General features: G+C 40.3%; 1 protein-coding gene across 1 annotated transcript in view; it reads right to left on the reverse strand.

Moving 5' to 3' along the window:
* CTNNA3 (catenin alpha 3) overlaps positions 1 to 21,065 on the reverse strand; it is a 1,864,538-nt gene that overhangs the window by 272,330 nt on the left and 1,571,143 nt on the right. The window contains 1 exon segment of the mRNA XM_030204967.1: positions 16,682 to 16,833. Coding sequence (XP_030060827.1) covers positions 16,682 to 16,833 — 152 coding nt within the window.

Genomic DNA, 21,065 nt, shown 5'->3' on the forward strand with positions numbered 1-21,065 from the left:
GGACATATCTGGGAGTAGAGGTGGGCATTCCTGTAGCTACATTACTGCACATTAACTGGTTATCACAGGAATACTGCATGAACCCTTACTGCCTAAAAAAAGAATGGCGTTAAGTGCTCATGTAGAAATATTTTAAAATGGTCACATGGTAATTGCAAAATTAGTGCGTGGCCATTAATGCAAAAGAAAAACATTGAAAATCAGCCATTTTATGTCTGCAGTAAAAAAATGGCTCTTACTGCAGCTTAGTAAAAGGACCCCTTAGCATGGGAATTAGCTGCCCTCTGTCATGCCAGCACAGTAACTGTTATCATGGTTGCTTGCTAACAGTACTTGCTAATTCATGCATTAACTGCTTTTAATACTTTAATAAGGGCCCCTTTCATCAATGAGATTATTTCATTATTGTCTGTGGCGATTAAAAGCTTATGGACTCTTTTACAAAGCTGTGGTAATCACTAATGTATGCTTGCGCAGCAAAAAATGGCCTACCGAGGTAATTTTGCCATGTGCATGCACTAAAAATACTTTTCATTTTTTGGTGCACGGTAGCATGTCTATAAATGGAGAGTGGGTGTGTTCTGCACTAATCGGTTAACACAGCTACACTGCCGTGCACTAACCAATTAGCGCAGGTTTAGCATGTGAGTTCCTACAGTGCATGGCCCGCTAACAAGTGAGCCCCTACTGCCACCTATTTTGTGAACATTAGCTCACGGCCATTATTGAAAAATTCAGAAAATCAACCATTTCATCCCAGCGGTAAAAATGGCTTTAGTGTGTGGGAATGACTCTCACAAGGGCACTCAAAGGCCTCTTTTTACCGTTGTTTGAGAAAGGGACCCCTCAGTTTGTATTACTCAAATCCATTATTGGGTCAATTTATTAAGAAGTTGTTGCTATCTTGCAAAGGCAAAAGCCATGAATTTATTCAGTCAATATGTGCTTCATAAATTATTTTACAAAATATTTTATTGATGCAAAAACCTCTCCATTGTGCTATTACCTAATTGGATGAGATACTTGTTGCAATGAGTGTATACATTTATTGAGGAGAAACTATAACAATAATGTATTAGCTTTCCATGAACTGCTATGCTTCTGCCAGTCTTGTGTCACATAAAGGTTTTTAAATGGCAGGTTAGAAATTGTTCTTCAGGAGCACAATATCCCCATAGCCATATCACTGCAAGCAATTACTTTTTTTTATTTTTTTCACTTCCCTATTGTATGACGTTTGTTCAGGTCTTGTTTCAGCTGGGATTTAAAATGTCAAGTAGCACAATTGGGTCATGATAAAAATGTATGTTATAGTGTGACTTCTGACACTATTCACCAACCTGTGTAGTTTCCCATTCATGATTGCTACTAGCCAATAAAAATTCCAGTTCTACCATTTTGTGATTGTTTGATATCATTGCTGAAAATTTTGAGCAGACTGAGGATATCATCTCCATGGTGCTGAAAGGTCATTGCAACTTCTTTCCATGTATATATTCTTTCATGTTTGACATGAAAGAATTTACAGCCCTTTCACTAATTACTAGTAACCCACACTAAGAGGCCCTTTATTAAGCTGTACTAGTAAATGGGCTTATTGACTAGCATACCCTTATGTGAGTCTTTCCCTCTATGCTAAGCCCATTTCTAGCATGGCCATAATTTTCTATTATTTTTTTATGGTTGTATGCTAATATTATTCATTCATTCATTCATTCATTCATTCATTCATTCATGACATTATACCCACAGTAGCCTGAATAGATTAAGTTCAATGTGGCTTACAAACACACAATAAAGTGAATAAAACATAATAATGTGCAGAATATAACACACATTACAATAAGTTCAAGAAAAAAATTAAAACACGTGCAGTAAGTAACCAGGGATTTAGCCAATCTCAAGGACAAATTAGGATGGATAGGTGAGAGCATAATTAGGCAGGACATGATGGGAATTACCCTCCTGTTTACAAAGCTGCTCGGCAATACCAAGATAGATCAATCAAAGGGAATGGGCTGTGTCGGCATTAGCGCACCAGCAGACGCTGGCACAGCTTTGTAAACAGGGGGATTTAGTGTACAGCCATTTTAAAAGATTACTGTGGGAACACGTACCACCTCCTATTTAGGAGGTGCTAAAGGTTTCCATGTGAGAGATGTACTAACAAGTTTGCATTGTGGTAATGTCAGTGCAGTAGTCAATTTACACATCCACACCCATTCTCTACTCCTGACAGATGTGTCCCCAACAGTTCCCACACAGTCTTTGCACTCATTGTGTATTAATTTTGGCTATCATGTGGTAAGTGGAAAATCCTACTGCACTTTAATAAGCAGACTCCTTAGATTATAAGCCCTCCAGGGCAAGGAAAATGCCTACTGTACCTGAATGCAGCTCGACTTGAGCTAGTACTGAAAAACTAAATCCCACACTCTATTGTGTACCAACCAAAATTTAAACAGAAATAGAAAAAAGTCAGCTTCATGTCTTTTCATGAAGGAAATCAGTTCCAGTGCTAGGATACAATGACTGCATGTAGAACCCAATGGAAATACCATGAACAAGTTGAATTAGTTTGCTTTCTGAAATTCCAGCATCAGGAGTGGACAACCTATTATATCTGGGTGAAAATCTGCATTTATTCGAGAACCTTAAAAAAAATGTTGTTAAGGGCCATTGAGTTGGTGTTGATGCATTGTGATCCTCTGGATAGCTGCCCTTGGTCTTCAGGCAGGCAGTTAATCACTGATGGGAATGACATCCATAGATTTGTTATTGAATTGATCCATCACATTTTGACCTTCAACCTTATCAAGCATATTGTCTTTCTCTAATGATATTTCTCTTTGCGTTATCCCACTATTCTATAAACTTGCACACACAATTTTATACTTAGCATGCAAAGTTATGAATGCAAGTTATAGATTAGTGTCATTTACATGCATTACATAATATAATAATTAGCTGCTTATTGCGGTTAACTAGCAATTATTGGCTATAAATGGTGTTAATTGGCACTATCACTAATTAGCAATTAAGCACATAATTGTTCTTAGTCTGGATTCTGCAAATTGTGCACACAAAATCTGTAATCCACAACTGCAAAGGAAGTGTGGATCTGGGAAGGCCATGGGCAGAACAGGGGCATGTCTAGCACTTACATGTACATGCTATAGAATGCTAGTATTACGTGCACAACTGCCAATGTTTATGTGCGAGCATTTACACCAGCCAATGAGATGGCATAGAGGGCCATAATCAAATGGGGCCGTCCATCTATAAGAGTGGCCATCTCTATCGCCGGCCCCATCAAGCGGCGTACCCGACTGTATTATCGAAACAAGATGGCCAGCCATCTTTCGTTTTGATAATATGGTCGGGGCCGGCCAGATCACCGGCATTACAGATGGCCGCCATTAGTTTCGCCGATAATGGAAACTAATGGCAGCCATCTCAAACTTGGCCAAACCTAAGGCATTTGGTCATGGGAGGAGCAAGCATTTGTAATGCACTGGTCCCCCTCACATGCCAGGACACCAACCAGGCACCCTAGGGGGCACTGCAGTGGACTTCACAAAATGATCCCAGGTACATAGCTCCCTTACCTTGTGTGCTGAGCCCCCAAATCCCCCCAAAACCCACTATCCACAAACAGTACACACCACTACCATAGCCCTTAGGGATGAAGGGGGCACCTACATGTGGGTACAGTGGGTTTTTGGGGGGTTTGGAGGGCTCCCATTTACCACCACAAGTGTAACAGGTAGGGGGGTGGGCCTGTTGCACTGCACCCACTAAAAACTGCTCCAGGGACCTGCATACTGCTGTCAGGGAGCTGGGTATGACATTTGAAGCTGGCATAGAGGCTGGCAAAAAAAATGTTTTTTTATTTTTTGGGGGGTGGGAGGGGGTTGGTGACAACTGGGGGAGTAAGGGGAGGTGATCCCCCATTCCTTCCGGTGGTCATCTGGTCAGTTGGGGCAACCTTTTGAGGCTTGGTTGCGAACAAAAAGGGGACCAAGTAACGTTGGCTAAATGCTCGTCAGGGCTGGCTTTCTTTTTTCTATTATTGGCCGAAGCCGGCCATCTCTTAACCACGCTCCCGTCCCGCCTTCGGTACACTGCCGACACACCCTCTTGCACTTTTGCCGGCTCCGCGACGGAAAGCAGTTGAAGCCGGCCAAAATCGGCTTTCGATTATACCGATTTGGCCGGCTTTAGCAGAAGGCCGGTCATCTCCCGATTTGTGTCAGAAGATGGCCAGCCATCTCGTTCGAAAATAAGCAGGATAGTGGTTTGTGCCTAAAAATAAGCACATAAATGCAGACTTACACTAGTATTCTATAATGGCGATTGCACTCACAATTGTTGATATAAAATTTGTACTTAATGTGCATCATCCCAACACCTTGCTTCAGGCGATCTATGCGATATTACACCCATAGTTGAAGTACAAAAGTCAAAGTCTTGTCATATATTGCTTTAGGATTATCTCCTCAAATAATGATTAATTTGTTTTTCAGGCATTCTATATATGGTGCCTAAAAAAAATTGGCACTGAAATCAGTGCCGACTAAGTTGCATTCTATAATTGGCACCCTAAATTTAGGCTCTGATTATAGAATATGCTTAGTTGATATTTCAGCACTGATATCTGTGTGCATCCATTTACGACAGTGAAAACATGATGTAAATCTCAGCGCGTAGATTTAGGCGCACTGGGCCATATTCTATAACTAGGTGCCTAATTTTTGGAACACTCATAAAATGTCCATTTTCCCACCCATAACCATGCCCCATTTTGCCTCCGTGCGTTAGAAGATTGGCACACATCGTTACAGAATACGCTTAGTGAGTTGTGTGCGTAAATTATAATCAGTGCCAATTTGTGCTCATTATTGCTTGCTTGCTAACTGCAAGGGTGGCCCTATCATTAAGCCACCTGAAGCAGGGGGCCTCAGGCGGCACTCTTTCAGAAATAATGGCACCTCCAGTGAGGCAGCATCTCCCCCGGCATTTTACCTCACAGTGATGTTCCAAACCCAGCAGCGGCAGTGATTCCCATACAGTGCCCATACACCGCCGGCACCCACCTCTTCCCTTTACTGAAGCTTCCTCTCTGATATAACTTCCTGTTTCATCAGAGGTGTAACCGCAGTAAAAGGAAGAGGCGGGTGCTGGTGGCAGAGCAGCGTATGGGAATCACTTGCGCTACTGGGTTTTGAATGGTGAGGTAAAATGCTGCTAAGGGGGGGGGGGGGGGGAGCAGCATCTTGCCTTGGGCCGGCCCTGGTTAAGTGCTGTTATCAGCACTCATTATCTTGTTAAGCAAATAAACTTAGGTGCAGTGTTATAGAATCTATACCAATTTCAGCACCTAAATCTAAGCACACTATAGAATCCATAAAGAACTGGATTCATGCTGAATTCATGCTGAATATTAGCACTTAGCCAGCTACTCACTATTTAACCAGCCAGGAGCCATTTCTGGTCGGTTAAATTGCACTGAATTTGCACCCTATGTTCTTTGACCTTGATAATCATAAGTTTCAGGCTATGTTCACTTTTAACCAGTAATATGGTATCTTCAGCATAGTGAAGGTTGTTGATGAGTCTTCCACCAGCTTTCATACCTCAGGTTTCATAATACAGTCCTGCTTCTCTGATGATTTGTTGTGAATATAGATTGAAGAGATAAAGGGGAAGTACGCAGACTCATTGTACACCTTGCCAATTTTAAACTATTCTGTTTCTCTCTGTTCCATTCAACCTGTTGCTTCTTGATCAATGAAAAGGCTGTGCAAGGGAACTATTCGGTGTTTTGTTATACCCATGCATCTTAATTAAAAGGCAGTTAATTAATCACAATAAATTAATACAATAAATACTGTGTGCTAAATCAATTTAACATGTTAATTTATGACTAACATATACTAAGCTGATTAGTGCAAGATAAAAATTTTTATTAAAATGAAAGAGTGAAACAAATTAGATTAAAAGTTCAAAAACTGTGTGTATGTCTGGGGGGGGGGGGGGGTATATCAAGTGAAAACAAACTGAAATTTATTAAGTGTGCACATTATTACATCCTAGTTGCAGTATCCCTATCGGGTTTTTTATGCAGCAATTTTGCCTTTGAGTTGGAAAAGATGCCCTTGAAAAAGAATATGTAAGTCATCAAAGTTATATCAATAGTAAAAATCCAAAAGGAATATGTGGCACATAGCCACTATATGATAACCTCTCAGAACTGTACTTGGTATATTTGCTTTAGGATTATACAGTTAGGTGACATCCACTGGGTTGTGTTTGTATCTGTTTGGATGCACAGACACTTTTTGATTTTTATCTAAAAACACACTGCATATCCATTTTTCTTTTAGGTAATAACTTGTCTTAATAGAATATATTGCAAGTTACCAGTTAGTGACTTGGCCAAAAGCTCATTGAATTCAGGCTATATACAGCCGTAGTTTAAAACTGCACCACTTGCTCAGGGGAATTGTTTGCAACAGAATTTCAAGAATTATTTTCAGAGGGTCATTATCACGTGACCTTAGGTCAAACAATGTATAGGCAGACCAGACAACTGTGAAGGCGGAAATGAGTTTAGAAGAACAGTGCTCTAACAGACACTATTTTGCTAAGATACTAATGATTGCTTGTCACAGAATTTAAAGGAATTCTTCTATGACAAATGCAAAGTTTTGGTGCCATTACTAGTTCCTTTCTAGTTTAAAATGGAACATCAGCAAATTTTGAACAGCTATAGAGTTTCTAGGGTGAATCTTTGGGTTGGGCATTTGGGAGCTACATGTTTTATTCCTACTTTGAGATGGGCAACTGCCGTGTACCAGACTGCAGGTAGCATGGCTACAAGCAGCACACTACACTTAAAGCCACCTCATCAGATGGCATTAAGTGCAGCCAAGCTATTGGCAGACATGACAGCTAGCATATACCACCTTGCACACTAGCTGCCAGTGCTGGGCATATCCTATCTATTCCCATGACTCACCCAGATTCCACCCCTATTTATGCTAAGCAGCTAGCACTGGAGTTTTAGTATGCTTTCGCCATTGATATGCTAACTGGTTAACACGGTTTAGTAAACAGGCTCCTAAATTTTAAAGAAAGTACATTTTGTAGTAAACATTATTTTGAATGGAATAAAAGAAAACGACATGGAAAAACTGTAGAACATGCACAGTATTTTGAATTCATTCTTGTGATTAAGATTTATTTATTGAAAAAAAGTACAAATATTAAACCCCTTCCCCCAAATTTCACACTGTCATCACCTACACTTTTAGGGAAAACTATGCATCTTTATCAGTGTTGTCTTATCTCATTTCTCAACCACTAACATGTAGGCCACCACTTAGCCAACCCTTTGGTGTGTGCCTGAGGCCCAAATTGATGCATATACCTCTTCCCATGAAACATTATGAACTTTTACAGTAGTTTCTCCCATGCAATAGTAGGTGAGAGGTCATGGACAGTGCTTTTAGTTTCCAATTGTGTACTGGTCTAAACCTCTGAATTTTCAGTTGCACTATACCCCGTATTCTATATAGCCTGACCAAAATTATGTGTGCAAATTTGGTCATATTCTGGATTTGTGTGCACAATTTAATTAATCAACAAGCCAATCAGTGCAGATAATTGCCACTTAATCAGTTATTGATACTAATTGGCATTAATTAGAATTTACACAAAGAAATTGCTAGGCATATTCTGTAAAGTGGTCCGCGTAAATTCTATTGTGTGCTGCAAAAAAGGGGGCTTGGCCATGGGAGTTCTGAAAATCTATGTACATGGTTATAGAATACACCATGCCTAACTTAGGTGCTGGTATTTTCACAAAATTTTACCTGGTGTAAATGGATGCACCTATAGTTAGGCACAGGCATGGCTGCTAGGCGTATTCTTTAAACCAGCTAGGCATATTCTTTAAACGTGCCTAAATCTAGGTGTGGTTTACAAAATACGCCTAGGCAGAAATATTCTCAGTGCCGATTGTTCCTGTATGGGTTAGTCCTATATGGATATATGAGGAAAAACCAAGGGTCACCTTAACGTTTGGCTTAAAGATTGTACACCCGTGTTGCTCAAAGGACAGTTTATTTAGCACCAAGCTTAGTGCTTAAGCAAGTTCACAAAACAGCACTTACTCGAGCAAGTGTAGAAAAAGGGCATTTAAAAGCAAGGCAAAACAGTAGTCCAAAGCAAACCTTTGAACAAGGACCATAAGGCAGGATCCGTGGTAGGAGCATAACCACAGAGATCATGGGTAGCAAGGAGCAGATCAGCTGGAGAATGGACACAGACCAGTAACATAAATGAGGAAGCACTTATGGATGAAGAAACACAGACAATTACTCAGTGCTGGTCCAGCTCAGAAGTGGGGCATATAAACCCCTGTTCTCTGGGCTAGGTTCAGCAACACACAAGGACAGACAGGACCAGAAACAGGAGGGCACACTCATTCTACAAAGATAAGGAGGAAGCTCAACTCCTCCTAAAATAAAAGAGGCTCATGCCTATTCTCCAGCTGACAGGCTTTTTGATGGCCCTAATAAAATAATGCTACTGAAAACTCTTATACACTACCCTGGCACTACAGGTATAATAAGAACTAAAAAAAAAATACTACAAGGTACAACAATAAATAAAAGAATTGTGGAAATGAGAGAGCACTGCAAAGCCACCACACACAGATCAAAAATTACGTGACGAAAAAAGAGAGTCCTCAGCGATAGCATGGGTTGATAAAATAGCCACATGCAAAAAGCTTATCAAATGCTTATCAAAGAAGACGATCCATCTACCAATACTATTATCTTCAATATCATCAATCAAGTAGTCAAGGTGATCCAGCACACTCCAAACAGGTGGATTACATGAAAGAAGTGTGTGTTGACGGTTCATCCTATGAGTCTAATCAAATATCTAACATGATGATTCCCTTTGAGTTAATATCTTTATGTGAAGTGTGTATACAGTCCAGAGATTGTACCCTCAAATGTGTCCCCTACTAGAAACCTCAGTTTCTTCAGACATTCTGAGAGATGAGGTCAATGGCACTGGGATATCAGTTGTTGACATACATAATACTCCCCCCAGGACATTTCTCCAGAAAAGTAGATGTTGAATAAAATCCATGCAGGCAATGGCTCAGGGTTCTTTATCATTTATATCCTTCTAGGAAGGTGGTTGGAGCGCAAGGTTTGAATACCCAAGCCTTCAAACTTTGAAGGCACTCAGGAATTAAAGCAAGCCTTAAGTTTTAGAGGATCAAGAAGGTAAAGTTGGTGATGAGGAGTTAGCTTTATACTCTTAGGGGTCTGTTTACTAAGCTGCGTTGTAGTGTGTCTCTAGCGTTAGCCACGCTGTGCATGTTAAAAAGTTAGCATGACTACAATGTGGCTTTGTAAACTGGGGCCTTAGATTTTACTGATCAGATAATGTTTTTCTTGCTGGAATTAATAGGGAGGATCTTCCTGTATGGAGAAATTCTGCTAAATTGTGGTATGCCAGGAATTTAGTGGAGATTAATTGCTGTTGTCTATCAGAACTCAGTGTCTCTTCCCAACTGGTCTGTACCAGGATTTGAAAATACCATGATACTGAGACATTATTACTCTCTCTTCTTATACCAATTACAATAACAATATGATACTTATAGACCACTATAGCCCCAATATGGGTTCAATGCGGTTTTGATAAAAGTAAACATTTTGTGTTGATTACATTTGATATGCCATGTTTGATATATTAAATCCCTAATGGGAAGTACCATCTAGGCGGTGTGCAGTCTAAAATCAAAAGGGGCTGGACTATTAAACTAAACAATGACATATATTTTACTCAATCAATTGCAGGCAATTGGTTTGGATGGTACTGTCTTGAAGTGGTTTCAATAATTTCTACATAAAAGAAAATTTTGTGTAGTTCAGGAAAAAAAATAGATCATCTAAAATAGAATGATTTGCTGAGGTTCTTCAAGGATCTAATGCTTTTTGATGTTAACAATATTGTCTTGTTTCCACTGGACAGTTGATGAAAGAGAATAGATTAAAATTGAACATTGCTAAAACCGAATAGTCTTGTTATCTGGTTATCCAGCAATGATGTCCTTTCCCACTTTACAATTGATAATATAACTTTTCCCGTGGTTTCTAGTATCTGGAATTTAGGAGTCATGATTGACTCCACCCTAACAATGAAAGTACATGTTTCAAAGATTACTCAACAAGTATTCTGTAAGCTTAGAGTGGTTCGTAGAATAAGAGAGTTTCTATCTGTAGAAAATTTTCAAACTGTTGTGTATCCACTGTTTTACTACTCTAATGGGTTATTGATTGGAATTTCAAAAAATCTTGTCAAAGTATTTCAAGCGGCACAAAACAATACAAGCAGAGTGATTACTGGATATTCTTCTTTCTCATATTACCCCAATTTTGAAGCGATTTAATTGGCTACCAATTGAGCAATGGGTACGTTTTTAAATACTTTTGTTGATTTTTAAGTTTTAGTAGATAGTGTACCAGTAATTTATCTTCTATTCTCAAAGTTTATCAACCGCCTAGAATTTCGAGGTCTGTGCAAGAATGATTATTAGATGTCCCCTGTTTTCATTTAGTTAGACTTGAGGAGTACAGAACATTTATCTTTTATATTATTGGGCCAAGATTATGGAATGCTCTCCCTACTGAATTATGGAGAATGCAAACTCTGGGACATTTAAAAAGAGAATTGAAACATTCCTTTTCAAAAGTACCATGGAACAAACTGATGCTTGTCAGTCTGAACTGGATGTATTTTGGATTAATTCATACAAAAATTGTTGCACAACATTAAACAAATACTTCTAGCAAATATCTGTGCTAATTTCAGTCCTGTACTTATGTGGCAATAAAAAAATTAGGAGGAAAAGACTTCAGAAGCCCCTAGTGCTCAGTGCCGAAGCACAGACAGTTTAGCACTAAATAGGCAGCTGCTTAATCATAGGTCAGAAAAACCTCCATATGTTCAACCTGTATTATTATCACACTTGCATTTGTTATAATTTTAAATCTTGCATTTAAAATATAAAAACGTTCATAAGGTACTTCAGGCACTTAGCTTCATTCCAACTCCCTTGCATTGATATTTTAAATGCAAAATTGAAAATAATAAAAAAAATGCAAGTGTGATAATAGAACAAGTTGAACATACGGAGGTTTTTCTGACCTACGATTAAGCAGCTGCCCATTTAGTGCTAAACTGTCTGTGCTTTGGCACTGTGTACTAGGGGCTTCTGAGGTCTTTTCCTCCTAGTTTTTTTTATTACCACATAAGTACTGGACTGAAATTAGGACAGGATTTTGTTAGACGTATTTTGGATTAAGACAGAGTATAGACTGGTGGCTGCCAATCTGAACTAAAGTTATCTTTGAATAACACCGATTATAATTTGTGGTAACATCTGAACTGAGGACAAAATTATGGAGAAATAATCCAATTATGTAGATTTTTATGACGCATGTATTATGTTTCTGGTTTAATATTGTTCATTCTTATTTTTTTTATTTTTATTATGAGTATATATTTTTTTCCACTTAGAATATCCAGATAATGTGGATTAGAAATAACTGAAATAAATACATAAATAAATAAATAGAATACCAAAATGAAAGACACATGATGGCCCCATGCTCATAAAGAGTGTTCCAGCTTGAGGCAGTGGAGGATTTTGAAAGTATTTTTAATTAAATTAATTTAATTTTAATTGATATAGGCATTTATATCCTGCTTAATCAGCGGGACTCAAGGCAGATCACAATGGTAACAAAAAAGAACAGTAGGAGATCAACATCATATTAAATTACAATACAATCAGTTTCTAAATATACACATTTACTCCCCTCCCTTTTTACAGGTTAAGTGACTTGCCCAGAGTCACAAGGAGCTGCCTGTGCCTGAAGTGGAAATTGAACGCAGTTCCTCAGGACCAAAGTCCACCACCCTAACCACTGGGCCACTTCTATATATGGAGTGGAGGCGTGGCCCAGTGGTTAGGGTGGTGGACTTTGGTCCTGGGGAACTGAGGAACTGAGTTCAATTCCCACTTCAAGCACAGGCAGCTCCCTGTGACTCTGGGCAAGTCACTTAACCCTCCATTGCCCCATGTAAGCCACATTGAGCCTGCCATGAGTGGGAAAGCACGGGGTACAAATGTAACAAAAAATATATTTATATCACAATGAGTTTCTAACCAAATTGCAGTACAAAAATACTTTTTATAAACCCATAGTACATTTTCTCACTTATTACAGCTATTCTAAAATTATTATGATCCCCTACAGAGATGCTTTCCAAACAATCAAGCTTTTAATTGGTGTCTGAAAGTATGATAGCAATCCTTCAATCTCAAGTTAGGAAGAGCTTTCCTAGACTCAGGACTTCTATTTATTATTGACAGGGCTTTTTTTGCAAAGCCACGCTAGTGATTCCCGTGCAGCAAATGAGAGGAAGCCCATTCAGTTCCTATGGGCTTCCTCTCATTTGCAGCAGCAAAATCACTAGTGCAGCTTTGTAAAAGAAGTCCTTATTTCTTGTCACAGTCTTAGAAACATAGAAACATGATGGCAGATAAAGGCCAAATCGCCCATCCACAGCATCCACTATCTACTCCTCTCCCTAAGCAATCTCTGTGCCAGTTCCACACGTTCTTTAATTCAGATACCGTCCTTGTTTCCACCAAGGCAAACAACCAGCAACCTTCCCATTAAAAAGGATTTCCTTAGAATACTCCTGAGTTTATAACCTCAATTTCATTTTTTTAAATATTTAATATTTCCCACAGTAATAAGAAATATAAAGAAAGAACTTCATCTCCAATTAGGAGAAAATGAGTAAACAAGGGAACATAACTTAAGCACAGAAGCCTTCATTAAAAAGAAAAATTCAGGAAATTTCTAAGAATAATTCTTAAACTATTGACACTGGAATATCAATTAGAACTTAATAACTCCAACTAACTAATCTATATTATTTATGACCATGTTGATGCAAGAATTTGTCTAGATGTGAGGTATCATAAAATATATATTAAGTTCCCTGATAAGTAATATAACATATACAGGAAAATTACAGAAAAAAGATCCTAAAGCCAATACTTGACTTTTTGAGCCAAAAAAGCTTTCCTCAGTATTTGAGTATTCTGTGAAACATCAGGGAAAATGTGTATGGTCTTCCTGCAAAACAACATAGAGAGGCATAATCGAACAGCACCGGCCATCTCTATGGGCAGCCATCTCCAGGGCCGGCACCGCAAGCGGGCGGAGCCAACTGTATTTTCGAAAAAGATGGCTGGCCATCTTTTTCTTCGCTAATACGGTTGGGCCCGGCCAAATGTCAGAGTTTGTCGGGTTTGAGATGGCCGGCATCGGTTTTCGGCCATAATGGGAAAAAATGCCGGCGATCTCAAACCCGGCGAAATGCAAGGCATTTGGTTGTGAGAGGAGCCAGCATTTGTAGTGCACTGGCCCCCCTGACATGCCAGGACACCAACCGGGCACCCTAGGGGGCACTTCTAAAAATGTTTTAAAAAATTAAAAATAGCTCCAGGTGCATAGCTCCCTTCCCTTGGTTATTTAGCCCCCAGATACCCAATCCCCACAACTCTACACCATTACCATAGCCCTAAGGGGTGAAGGGGGGCACCTACATGTGGGTACAGTGGGTTTCGGGTGGGTTTTGGAGGGCTCCCATTTACCACCACAAGTGTAACAGGTAGGGGGGGATGGGCCTGGGTCTACCTGTCTGAAGTGCACTGCAGTCACTAAAAACTGTTCCAGGAACTTGCATACTGCTATCAGGGAGCTGGTTATGACATTTGAGGCTGGCAAAAATGTTTTTTTTTTTGGGGGGGGGGGTTGGTGACCACTGGGGGAGTAAGGGGAGGTGATTGCCGATTCCCTCCAGTGGTCACTTGGTCAGTTGTGGCTCCTTTTTGAAGCTTGGTCATGAGAAAAAAGGGACCAAGTAAAGCCGGCGAAATGCTCGTCAAGCCTGGCTTTTTTTTTCCATTATTGGGCGAAGCTGGCCATCTCGTGAGTACGCCCCTGTCCCGCCCTGCAATCACTACCCTACCAACACGCCCCCTTGATGTTTCACCGGCTCAGTGACGGAAAGCAGTGAACACCGGCCAAAATCGGCTTTCGATTATACCAATTTGTGTCGGAAGATGGCCGGCGATCACTTTTGAAAATGAGCTGGATTGTCTTCTTTCTATCCCTTCGTGCAAGAATTTTATCAACAGAATTGTCTGGTAGCAATAAAATCTGTGGAATCCTCCAGAAATGCAGTTAAATCTGCCACTCTGCTGATCTTCCAAGGATATTTTCTTATCAGGTATATAATAACATTTAACCAAAACAATTCCTCTGCATTGGCAATCCCAGTATTTCATTAGAAATACTGAAAACAAGCAAAGCAGATCAATGATAATTGAAAGAAAAGTGATTTATTTAACATTTACCTGATATGAACACATTTCACCAACAGGCTGTGTCAGAGGACTTACCCCTCTGTTTACTAAGCCGCTTATTTCCCCACCCATAGCCACACTCCTTTTGAACTATGTGCATTAGAATTTAGGCACAGTTTATTATAGAATACACTTAGCGAGTTGTTCATCTAAATTCTAAATATTACTAATTAGTGCTTATAATTGCTTAAGTGCTGTTATCAACGCTGATTAGCTTATTTAGCCAATGTAGTTACTTATGTTGTTATAGAATATGCTTGGATTTCAGTACAGACCTCTAAGCGCGCTATATAGAATCCAGGGGCAAATGCTAATAAGCCCATTTTATACCTAGGAACTTCTTAGCATTTACCTCCAAATTCTGTATATGACGCCTTAAGTTGTGCACGCTAATTTGCCTGCATGGCCAAATTGCACGCACAACTTAACTGATTAACAAGCCTATCAGTGCTGATCATTGGTACTTAATGATCAGCACTAATTGGCTTTAATTAGAATTAATGCACACAACTTTCTAGGCATATTCTATCATTGGTGTGCGTAAATTCCAATGCATGCAGTCAAAAAGAGGGCATGGCTATGGGCGTGGAATGGGCAGGTTATGGATATACTATGTGCACTGTTATAAAATACACAGTGGCGTACCAAGGGGGGCAGTGGGGGCGGTCCGCCCCGGGAGCACGCCGCTGGGGGGGTGCCGTGCGCACGTCTGTGGGCTCCGACTTCGCGAACTTCGCCTCGTTTGCTGCAGCTCCCTCTGTCCCGGAACAGGTTACTTCCTGTTCCAGGGCAGAGGGAGCTGCAGCGAACGAGCGAAGTCGGCGCCCACAGGCGTGTGCCGCGGCACCCCCCCCCCCAGCGGCATGCACCGGGGGAGGGGCGCATTGGCGATCCGCCCTGGGTGACAACCACGATAGGAACGCCACTGAAAATACACCTGATCTGTGCCTAACTTAGGTGCAGGCATTTAGGTCTGGTTTTAGGTGGCCTACGTTGGTGCACCTAAATTTTAGTCACAAGAATGGTATTTGAGCATATTCTATAAACTACACATAACTTTAGGTGTATTTTATAGAAGCATGTTAACCATGTGGTTTTTCAGCGCTGATTATTAAGGCACCATATATAGAATTCCCCCCTTAGTTTGTACGAAGCTTTAGTAAAAAGGCCCCTAAAAGTGATTTGCTTCTTAATTTTTATATTTCATTTTCTAGAGTCTTACCACTTAGTGTGAAACTTTTCTCATGTGATAGTAAATGCCCAGTTATTAATTTTGCTAATAAGCATCCTATATAATAAAACGCACCTCCAACATTCTGAAGCCGAGAAAGTGAAGCCTTCAAGCCTTGAAGCATTCCTGCAACGTTCCGGAACTACGTGTTGTCAATAGAGGAGATGGAGCCTTACAGAGCGCACAAATGCTTCAAGGCTTCACTTTCTCACACACACACACTCACTTTCTGTCTCTCACATACACTCTCTCTGTCTCTCACACACTCTCTCTCTCTCTGACACAAACACACACACACACACTCTGTCTCTCTCTCTCACTCATTCTCTCTCACATACACACTCCATCTCTCACCCACACACTCTCTCTCAAACATACACACTCTGAGGAAAGGGGGGCATGGAACATGCTGGGGAGGAGAGGGAGGGGGGCATGAAACTTGGAGGGAAGGGGGGCCAAGAACTCGGAGGGGAGGAGAGAGAGGGAGGGAGGAGAGGAGAGAGAGTAGAGGAGAGGGAGGGGGGCCTGGAACTTGGAGGGGATGAGAGGGAGGAAAGGAGGGGGTCATGGAACTCATAGCCCCCCCCCACACACACACTCTCTGTCCTCTCACATACACCTCTCACACACACTCACACACACACACATACACTCTGTCTCTCACACACACTCTCTCTCTCTGAAACAAACACACACACACTCTGTCTGTCTCTCTCACTCATTCTGTCACTCACACACACACTCCATCTCTCACACACACTTTCTCTCTCTCACACACACTTTCTCTCTCTCTCTCTCTCTTCCTCTCTCAAACATACACATTCCGAGGAAAACCTTGCTAGCGCCCGTTTCATTTGTGTCAGAAACGGGCCTGTTTTACTAGTTAAGAAATAACAACAACAAAGACTTACCCTGATCAACAGGACAGAATACCTAATCTCATGGATTGCATCATATATCTTCTTTGAAATATCCACAAGCTTGTTGTCATCAAACATGTATATTGTGTCCTTTGTTAAGGCATCCAGCGCAATGCTAACTTCAGAAACAAATTCAGGAATTGCTAGAGGAAAAATCAAGAAGTCTGAATTAGACTGAGTCTTTCTGAAATTCTACTTTTACTGCTTTGATTTTAACATCAGAGAAACTTTTTTTTTTGAGTTTGTACTGCATATCCATTGGAAGATGCTTATGTGGTCCTGCAGATTTTTTAAATGGCCATCCACGGTAGAGGGAGTCTTTTCTAAGATATAAATCATCTGAAATACTTGTATGCTCTCAATTACTCCATCAGGACTAGATTCTATAAATGGCACCCAAAAAATCAACATTGAAAAATTTAAGCACTGACGCCTGGATTCTGTATAGCGCTCCTAGAGATCCGCGCTGAAATCCAGGCATATTCTGTAACAATGTGCGTAACTTAATTGGCTTAAGCTAATCAGTATTGATAACAGCACTTAGCAAGTAATAATAAGCACTAATTGGTAATAATTAGAATTTATGCACACAACTTGCTAAATGTATTCTGTAATGAACTGTGCCTAAATTCTAATGTGCACAGTTCAATAGGGGAGTGACTATGGGCAGGGAATTGGGCATTTTGTGGGCATTCCAACATTTACACAAGTAGTTATAGAATAAGGCCCAGTGTGCGTAAATCTACATGCCATGATTTATACCTTGTTTTCATTGGTGCAAATGGAGGTGTGTAGTTTTAGGTGCTGGGATATCAACTAAGCATATTCTATTTGCCATGTCTAAATATAGGCACCACTTATAGAATACGCTTAGGCAGAAATGTTTAAAGTGTGGATTATTTAGGCACCTTATATAGAATCTGGCCTGAGTGCTGTTCTATAATGGATCTGTGTCCTTTATAGAATAGCACTAAACACATAAACAATGCCCAAATTTAGACGCAGGCAATTACGCCTTCTAAAAGCAGGAGTAACTGCCAGCACCTAAGTTAGGCATCTATAGAGTGCTTACAGTCTAATGGCTAGCTTTATTACAGTGTGCTTCTGCATTAGCATGTGCTCATGCCATTTAACACACATTAATAACAAACAGAATGCACTGCATAAAATGGGACCTGCAGTAAATAGTACACATTAATGCATGGTAACACAGTAATGCATATTAGTAAATCTATCCATAGGCTTATATCTGGCATAATGGAGGGTAGAGTGACTTGCCTAAGGTCACAAGAGTGTCAGTGAAAGAAATTGATTTCAAACATTTCCTTTCCTAATTCTGAGAGTCCACTTTCCTGACCAGTAGCCTGCTTTCTAGCTATTCAACTACTACTAGCCTGGTTCACTGCCTGCCTTACTTCTCCCAGACACTGCTGATGGCTGACCAGATCTCTGGGTTCAGTGTTACTGCCCTGCTGTTTTTTTTTTTTTGTTATATTTGTACCCCGAGCTTTCCCACTCATGGCAGGCTCAATGCGGCTTACATGGGGCAATGGAGGGTTAAGTGACTTGCCCTGAGTCACAAGGAGCTGCCTGTGCCTAAAGTGGGAATCAAACTCAGTTCCTCAGTTCCCCAAGACCAAAGTCCCACCACCCTAACCACTAGGCCACTGTTTAGTTGCTATACTTCTTCAGTTATTGTTACTGGCCTGATCAACTGCTCTGTCACTGTCCTGTTTCCACAGAGATGTTTTGTCTGCAAAAAACAAAACAATAACAAACAAAAATCAAAACTTAACAAAGAGCTTTATTGTCTTGGGCTGTTCAGGTCACTGATTATTGCCCTGCCACTCACTATTTTTTTCTCTGAGGTCTTTTGTTCATTATGGACAGGAGCTGTTGGGGTGATTATGAGTTTACAGGAAGCTACCCTTTCTCCATATTAACATTCACTTATTGAGCCACATCTTGCAGTACAGAGCAGAAAGGGCATGGCTCAATCAAAGCACAGCAGGAAGGGTGCGGTTCAGGCAGCCAGATAAAAACCCTCAGCACAGTCAGGCTGGAGGCCCAAGTAAGGCAAGAGCAGTCTTCCAGAATATACCTTCAGCAGAAGCTTAATTTAGGTAGGCCAAGTTTTACCTTGTTGTGAAATTTCTAATCCTTGAGACCAGGCCTGGTTTTGGTTAGCCTTGAAGACAAAGACCAGTGCACAATGAGACTGTGGAGTTCTGTCAGGGACAGGGGTACAGGAAGATTATTATTGAACTCCAAGACACTTTTATTCTTAGTTTATCAAGCCTAGAAAGAGATCAGGCTTTAATATTCTTTTGAACCATCCCAGAAGGCCCTGCAAGCTCTACTATTACCAGTGGCCAAATACCTCAAGTCTGCAGTTCACCTCTGAGCTCAGAGACAATTAAACTAACCTCACCTCCAAAGTCCTAGACCATGGAAGGGAAAGAAAACTAAAAGGATTTTAAGACCCAGTAACCAGACAGATGGTAAGTACAAGTTACTAGTTGTTTATTTAAACCCAATTTGGGGTATGGGAAAATGATGTTCTTAACACATTAGGTTCTTTTGCAACATAAAAATACATTTATACATAAACTGATAGCATAATTTTCTTCTTACAGGTGCAGCAGTAGAACAACAGTGAAACCAACAGACAAGTCTTAATCAAAGTATCTTAGTTGTTCTCTCTCAATCTATAAATTCCCTTTATATTGTGTGTTTCAAGAATCAATTATTTTGAATTACTTTGTCTTTCAGGTGTGAACACCCAGATTCAGTCTCTACAACAGGTAAATCAGATTAAACTGTGACCTTTCAGTGTCCTTTTGCATAGGAGTGAAGACTTATCTTTGGCCCTTCTTGGAGCTTCTTTGTTCTTCCCCTTGTATGTTGTAGCTCAGGATCTTCTCTTTCAGTACAGGAACCTACTGCCTCACCCTTTAAATGAAATCAACAAAAAAAAACCCTCCTTCCTTCCTGACATACAGCAGGAACAGCACTAGCTGGGATTCAGGGATAACGTGGCTTGCTAACTAATAAAATAAAGAATAATTGTATAGCCTTAAATAGTTTCTCTGTTCTTGTACTGAGTTCCCTAACTAAGGAAGGGCACTCTTCATTGGATCTTGCAGTCACACAGCTCTCATCATCTTTGTCTCTCCAAATTCATGCAATCTTCCACTCTAGTGCACCAGCATGTGAACACACATACTGCAAGCCCAACCTTAAGCTTGGAGACCAGTTTTCCTAGTGGCTTAACTGGGATACTTGCACAAATTTGTTTTACACAAACAAAACAAAAAAAAAACTGTTTAGTTCTTTCTTTCTCTGTTCAATCATTCAGCACACTTCACCTGCATCCTGCCAGTGTTTCAGCCCTAAACACTGGCAGAGAAATTCCCTTTCAGATACTTAAACAGTACACAAAAAAAACATCAGTTTTAGAACTTTCTTTCTCTGCTCAAATCATTGGATCTTGCAGTCACACAGCTCTCATCATCTTTGTCTCTCCAAATTCATGCAATCTTCCACTCTAGTGCACCAGCATGTGAACACACATACTGCAAGCCCAACCTTAAGCTTGGAGACCAGTTTTCCTAGTGGCTTAACTGGGATACTTGCACAAATTGTTTTACACAAACAAAACAAAAAAAAACTGTTTAGTTCTTTCTTTCTCTTGTTCAAATCATTCAGCACACTTCACCTGCATCCTGCCAGTGTTTCAGCCCTAAACACTGGCAGAGAAATTCCCTTTCAGATACTTAAACAGTACACAAAAAAAACATCAGTTTTAGAACTTTCTTTCTCTGCTCAAATCCAACACTTTTCACTTTCAACTCTCTTCACCTATATTCAGGAATTTAAAGCTCACAGAAAAACTTACTTTCACACACTTTTCTGCCTAGAAATCTTGACATGCACTCAGAGCTCTCCCAAAAACATCTTCCACTCCAGTGTCTTCAGCCCTTCCCCCCACTTCTGGCAAGGCTGTTGCCAAGGGACACTGGGTCTCTGAATCACCAGCTGACCTCTTCTGGCCAATAAGGTGTCAGAACACAGGGTGTTTGCCTCATGGACACTAATTAACATTTTTTTTACAATCTCCATTTTGGAAAATAACTTTCCATAGGAAATAATAGAAAAGCTATACTTTCAGACAAAACCCCATAACATTTCTATACAATCAGATCAAAACATCTCACAATTATTGGTGCCATCAAACTATACATACAGTGCACCTTTCACATGTTTAAACACACACCTAAATACATTTACAGACTTTTCTCCAATACTCAGAGCATTGGGGCAAGCCGCAGACAGCACAGCTCCATGCAGGAAGTCCAGAACCGCCTCCGGAGTC

Source organism: Microcaecilia unicolor, chromosome 5 (genome assembly GCF_901765095.1).
Source record: "Microcaecilia unicolor chromosome 5, aMicUni1.1, whole genome shotgun sequence".
Classification (NCBI taxonomy): domain Eukaryota; kingdom Metazoa; phylum Chordata; class Amphibia; order Gymnophiona; family Siphonopidae; genus Microcaecilia; species Microcaecilia unicolor.